General features: G+C 58.0%; 3 protein-coding genes across 3 annotated transcripts; all 3 read right to left on the reverse strand.

Moving 5' to 3' along the window:
• Nucleotides 1-259: 259 nt before the first annotated feature.
• Nucleotides 260-1,661, reverse strand: LOC139026801 (uncharacterized; the record flags this gene model as incomplete). Its single annotated transcript, XM_070442083.1, has 2 exons — nt 1,062-1,661; nt 260-945 (listed from the first exon to the last, which is right to left on the reverse strand). Coding segments are annotated over exons 1-2 (1,286 nt in total), but the record flags the coding sequence as incomplete, so codon positions are not given.
• A 147-nt stretch (nt 1,662-1,808) lies between these two features.
• LOC112078574 (uncharacterized transmembrane protein DDB_G0289901-like) lies at nt 1,809-3,614 on the reverse strand. The gene is made up of 2 exons (XM_070442084.1): nt 3,313-3,614; nt 1,809-3,135 (listed from the first exon to the last, which is right to left on the reverse strand). The coding sequence occupies exons 1-2, from the start codon at nt 3,612-3,614 to the stop codon at nt 1,809-1,811; spliced, it is 1,629 nt and encodes a 542-aa protein (XP_070298185.1).
• Nucleotides 3,615-3,659: 45 nt separating this feature from the next.
• Nucleotides 3,660-5,650, reverse strand: LOC139026802 (uncharacterized). Its single transcript, XM_070442085.1, has 2 exons — nt 5,153-5,650; nt 3,660-4,283 (listed from the first exon to the last, which is right to left on the reverse strand). Exons 1-2 carry the CDS (start codon nt 5,648-5,650, stop codon nt 3,660-3,662), a joined length of 1,122 nt encoding a protein of 373 aa, XP_070298186.1.
• Between the last annotated feature and the right edge of the window lie 225 nt (nt 5,651-5,875).

Below are 5,875 nucleotides of genomic sequence, written 5' to 3' on the forward strand. Positions count from 1 at the left end.
ATAGCTCGTTAGCACGTAGGGTGCACTGATTGGTGTCACCTCGTTAGTCAGTATGTGTTTCACCTGTGCTGGTGGCCAACTCCATAGTGGGAAGGTGTTTCACCTGTGCTGTCCTTTATCTGATTTCCTTTATCTGATTTCCCTGTGTTTTGGTTTTGCTCCACCTATTTTGGTTGCTTCCTGACCCTCCTGAAAGCCCCTCCTGAAACCCACTGAAACACCAACCCCTGAAACCCTCCTGAACCCTGCTGAAACCCACCTGAAACTCTCCTGAACCCCTCCTGAAACCCTGCCTGAACCCCTGCCTGAAACCCCACCTGAACCCCTCCTGAACCCTCCTGCAGACCCTCCTGAAACCCTCCAGCAGCTCTGAAACAATGAACCCCCCCTGAACCCCTCCGGAAGCCCCTTCTGAAACTCTCCACGAAACCCTTCTGAAACCTCTCCGAAACCTCCTGAAACCCCTCCTGAACCCCTCTGAAACACTCCTGAAACCCCTCCTGAAGCCCTCCGGACTCCTCGAAACTCCTCCTGACTCTCTGAAGCCCCTCCTGAAACCCCTAACACTCCTGAAACACCCTCCTGAAACTCCTGAACCGCCTGAACCCTCCGGACCCTGAAACTCCTCCTGACTCTGAAAGCCCTCCTGAAACCCCCCTGAAACCCTCCTGAACCTCCTGAAACCCTGAAACCCTCCTGAACCCCTCCTGAACCCCCTCTGAACGCCCCTCCTGAAACCCACTGAACCCTCCTGAAACCCTCCTGAAACCCTCCTGAAAACCCTCCTAAACCCCTCCTGAAGCCCCCTCCTGAAACCCACCTGAACCCCTCCTGAACCCCTCCTGAAACCCTCCTGAAACCCCTCCTGAACCCCTCCAGCAGCCCCTCCTGAAGCCCCTCCTGAAACCCCACCTGAAACCCCTCCTGAAACCCTCCTGAACCCTCCTGAAACCCACAGGAAGCCCCTGCTGAAGCCCCTCCTGAAACCCACCTGAAACCCTCCTGAACCCCTCCTGAACCCCTCCTGAAGCCCCTCCTGAAACTCCTAACCCACCCAGCACGCAGCCTCCTGAAGCCCCTCCCGAAACCTCTCTGAAGCCCTCCAGGCTCCTGAAACTCTCCTGACCCTGAAGCCCCCTCCTGAAACCCTCCTGAACCCCTCCTGAAACCCCACCGGAAGCCCCTCCTGAAACCCCACCTGAACCCCTCCTGAAGCCCCTCCTGAACCCCACTGAACCCATCCTGAAACCCCTCCTGAAGCCCTCCTGGAACCCCTCCTGAAACCTCTCCCGAACCCTCCTGAAACCCTCCTGAAATCCCTCCCGAAACCCTCCTGAAACCCCTCCTGACCCTCCTGAAACTACTCCTGAAACCCCTCCTGAAGCCCCCGGACTCCTGAAACTCCTCCCTGACTCCTGAAGCCCCTCCTGAAACCCCTCCTGAACCCTCCTGAAACTACTCCTGAAACCCCTCCTGAAGCCCCTCCGGACTCCTGAAACTCCTCCTGACTCCTGAAGCCCCTCCTGAAACACCACCCTGAAACCCTCCTGAACCCTCCTGAAACTCTCCTGAAACCCCTCCTGAACCCCTCCTGAAGCCCCTCCTGAAACCCACCTGAAACCCTCCCTGAAACCCTCCTGAAACCTCCTGAAACCCCTCATGAACCCCTCCAGCAGCCCCTCTGAAGCCCCTCCTGAAACCCCAACTGAAGCCTCTCCTGAAACGCTCCTGAAACTCCTCGATGAAGCCCTCTGAAACCCTCCTGAAACCCCTCCTAGAACCTCCTGAACCCCCTCCTGAAACCCCTCCTAAACCCCTCCAGCAGCCCCTCCTGAAAGCCCTCCCGAAACCCTCCTGAAGCCCTCCGGACTCCTGAATTCCTCCTGACTCCTGAAGCCCTCCTGAAACCACCTGAACCCTCCTGAAACCCTCCTGATCCTCACTGAAACCCCTCCTGAAACCCCTCCTGAAGCCCCTCCTGAAACCCACCTGAATCCCTCCTGAAACCCTCCTGAAACCCTCCTGAAACCCTCCTGAACCCCTCCAGCAGCCCCTCCGAAGCCCCTCCTGAAACCCCAACTGAACCCCTCCTGAAGCCTCTCCTGAAACCCTCCTGAAGCCCTCCTGAACCTTGCTTCCTGAAACCCTCCTACCCCTCCTGAAGTCCCTCCTGAACCCCTCCTAAACCCCTCCAGCCAGCCCCTCATCGAGCCCTCCGAAGAAACCCTCCTGAACGCCCATCGGACTCCTGAAACTCCTCCTGACTGCCTGAAGCCCTCCTGAAACCCCTCCTGAAACCCTCCTGAAACCTCCAGACTCCCTGAACCCACCTCCACTCTAAACGCCCTCCTGAACCCCCCTGAACCCCCTGAACCCCTCCTGAACCCCTCCTGAACCACCTGAAACTCCTGAACCCCTCCAGCAGCCCTCCTGAAGCCCCTCCTGAAAACCCCACCTGAAACACCCTCTGAACCCCATCTGAACCCTCCTGAACCCCTCCTGAAACCCACCGACCCATCTTGAAGCCCCTCCTGAAACCCCACTGAAACCCCTCTGAACCCCTGCCGAAGCCCTCCTGAAACCCTCTCTGAAATTCCCCCTGCAAACCCCTCCTGAAGACGACTCCACGAAACCTCCTGAAGCCCCTCTGGACCTCCTGAAACTCCTCCTGACCCTGAAGCCCCCTCTGAAACCCCTCCTGAAACCCTCCTGAAAACTACTCCTGAAAACCCACCTGAACCCCACCGAAGCACCCTCCTGAAACCCCACCTGAACCCCACTCCGAAACCCTCTGAAACCCCTCCTGAAACCCTCCTGAACCTCCTGAACCCACTGACCCCCTCCTGAACACTCCTGAAACCCTCCTGAACCCCTCCTGAAACCCCACCGGAAGCCCCTCCTGAAACCTCCTCGAAGCCCCTCCTGAAGCCTCTCCTGAAACCCCTCCTGACTCCTGAAACCCTTTCTGAAGCCCTCCTGAAACCCCTCCTGAACCCCTCCTGAAGCCCTTTCTGAAACCCCTCCTGAAACCCTCCTGAACCCCACCTAAGCCCCTCCTGAAGCCCTTTCTGAACCCCTCCTGAACCCCTCCTGAACCCCTTCTGAAATCCCTCCCGAAACCCTCCTGAACCCCTCCTGAAACCCCTCTGAATCCACTCCTGAAACCCTCCTGAACCTCCTGAAACCCTCCTGAAACCCTCCTGAACTCCTGAAACCCCTCCTGACTCATGAACCCTCGCCTGACTCCTGAAACCCCTTCCTGACTCCTGAAACCCTCCTACCTGAAACCCTCCTGAACCCCTCCTGACTCACCCTGAAACCCTTCCCGATACCGTGAGAGCCTCCTCCTGAACACCTGAAACCCCTCCTGAACCCCTTCTCCTGAACCTCCTGACAGCCCCTCCTGAAACCCCTCCTAAACCCCTCCAGGCAGCCCCTCCTGAAGCCCCTCCCGAAACCCTCCTGAAGCCCCTCCAGGCTCCTGAAAACTCCTCTGACTCCTGAAGCCCCTCCTGAAACCCCTCCTGAACCCCTCCTGAAACCCCACCGGAAGCCCCTCCTGAACCCCACCTGAACCCCTCCTGAAGCCCTCCTGAAACCCCACCTGAACCCATCCTGAACCCCTCCTGAAGCCCCTCCTGGAACCCCTCCGAAAACCTCTACCCGAAACCCCTCCTGAAACCCTCCTGAAATCCCTCCCGAAACCCTCCTGAAAACCCTCCTGAACCCCTCCATGAAACTACTGCCTGAAACCCCTCCTGAAGCCCTCCGGACTCCTGAAACTCCTCCTGACTCCTGAAGCCCCTCCTGAAACCCTCCTGAACCCCTCCTGAAAAATATACTCCTGAAACCCCTCCTGAAGCCCCTCGACTCCTGAAACCGCATCCTGACTCCTGAAGCCCTCCTGAACACCACCTGAACCCTCCTGAAACCCCCTGAAACTCTCCTGAACCCTCCTGAAACCCTCCTGAAGCCCCTCCTGAAACCCCACCTGAACCCTGCCTGAAACCCTCACTGAAACCCTCCTGCAAACCCCTGCCATGAACCCTCCAGCAGCCCCTCTGAAGCCCCTCCTTGAAACCACCACTGAAGCCTCTCCTGAAACCCTCCTGAAACCCTCCTGAAGCCCCTCCTGAAACCCTCCTGAAACCCTCCTGAACCCCTCCTGAAGCCCCTCCTGAAACCCCTCCTAAACCCTCCAGCAGCCCCTCCTGAGCCCCTCGCGAAACCCCCTGAAGCCCCTCCGGACTCCTGAATTCCTCGACTGGACTCTGAAGCCCCTCCTGAAACCCCACCTGAAACCCTCCTGAAACCCTCCTGAAACTCTACCTGAAACCAACCCCTCCTGAACCCCTCCTGAAGCCCTCCTGAAACCCCACCTGAACCCTCCTGAAACCCTCCTGAAACCCTCCTGAAACCCCCTGAACCCCTCCAGCAGCCCTCCTCGAAGCCCCTCCTGAAACCCCAACTGAACCCCTCCTGAAGCCTCTCCTGAAACCCTCCTGAAGCCCCTCCTGAACCCCTCCTGAATCCCCTCCTGAAGTCCTCCTGAAACCCCTCCTAAACCCCTCCAGCAGCCCCTCCTGAAGCCCCTCCCGAAACCCTCCTGAAGCCCCTCCGACTCCTGAAACTCCCACTCCTGAGCCCTCTGAAACTCCTACCTTGAACCTGACAGTCTGATAACTCCCTCACTTGAAACCCCTCCTGAAACCCTCCTGAAACCCCTCTGAAACCCCATAGACCAATGAACCCATCCTGAAACCCCTCCTGAAGCCCTCCTGAAACCCCACCTGAACCCCTCTGAACCCCTCTGAAACCCTCCTGAAACCCCTCCTGAACCCCTCCAGCAGCCCTCCTGAAGCCCCTCCTGAAACCCCACCTTGAAACACCTCCTGAACCCCTCCTGAAACCCTCCTGAACCCCTCCTGAAACCCCACCGGAAGCCCCTGCTGAAGCCCCTCCTGAAACCCCACCTGAAACCCCTCCTGAACCCCTCCTGAAGCCCCTCCTGAAACCCCTCCTGAATTCCTCCGCAAGCCTCCTGAAGCCTCCCGAAACACTCCTGAAGCCCCTCGGACTCCTGAAACTCTCCTCCTACCTGACCTGAAACCCAACCTGAACCCTCCTAAACTACTCTACCCTGAAACCCCACCTGAAACCCACCACCGAAGCCCCTCCTGAAAACCCCACCTGAACCCCTCCTGAAACCCTCCTGAGGAAACCCCTCTGAAACCCTCCTGAAGCCCTCCTGAAACCCCACCTGAACCCCTCCTGAACCACTCTGAAACCCCTCTGAACCCCTCCTGAAACCACCGGAGCCCCTCCTGACACCCTTCTCTGAAGCCCCGCTGCAAGCCTCCTGAAACCCCTCCTGACTCCTGAAACCCTTTTTGAAGCCCCTCCGAAACCCCTCCTGAACCCCTCCTGAAGCCCTTTCTGAACCCCTCTGAACCCCTACAACCCCACCTGAAGCCCCCTCCTGAAAGCCTTCTGAACCCCTCCTGACCCCTGACCTGAAGCCCTTCTGAAATCTCCCGAAACCGCTCCTGAACCCCTCCTGAAAACCCCTCCTGAATCCACTCCTGAAACCCCTCCTGACTCCTGAAACCCCTCCTGAAACCCTCTGACTCCTGAAACCCCCCTGACTCATGAAACCCTCCTGACTCCTGAAACCCTTCCCTGAACACTCCTGAAACCCCTCCTGACTCCTGAAACGCCCTCCTGAGTAACCCACTCATGAAACCCCTCCTGAAACCCCTCCTGTTTCGTTTTGGTTGTTGTTATTGACTCTTTGTTAGTTCCCCCTTCTGGTTGAGTGACACGATTTGGTTTTCTTGCTGGGGAACGTAACAAAATGGGRTCTCATCCGGTACAT

Source organism: Salvelinus sp. IW2-2015, unplaced genomic scaffold, assembly GCF_002910315.2.
Source record: "Salvelinus sp. IW2-2015 unplaced genomic scaffold, ASM291031v2 Un_scaffold5883, whole genome shotgun sequence".
Classification (NCBI taxonomy): Eukaryota; Metazoa; Chordata; class Actinopteri; order Salmoniformes; family Salmonidae; genus Salvelinus; species Salvelinus sp. IW2-2015.

Excerpts from the sequence above, each read along its gene's own strand:
- LOC112078574 (XM_070442084.1), bottom strand. The coding sequence starts at position 3,614 with ATGGGTTCAGGTGGGGTTTCAGGAGGGCTTCAGGAGGGGTTCAGGTGG. Across the intron at positions 3,136-3,312 it reads GTATCGGGAAGGGTTTCAGG|GAGGGGTTCAGGAGGGTTTC; the intron begins GTGAGTCAGGAG and ends GAGGGGTTTCAG.
- LOC139026802 (XM_070442085.1), bottom strand. The coding sequence starts at position 5,650 with ATGAGTCAGGGGGGTTTCAGGAGTCAGAGGGTTTCAGGAGGGGTTTCA. Across the intron at positions 4,284-5,152 it reads GCTTCGGTGGTGGGTTTCAG|GAGGGGCTTCAGAGTCCAGT; the intron begins GTGGGGTTTCAG and ends GTGGGGTTTCAG.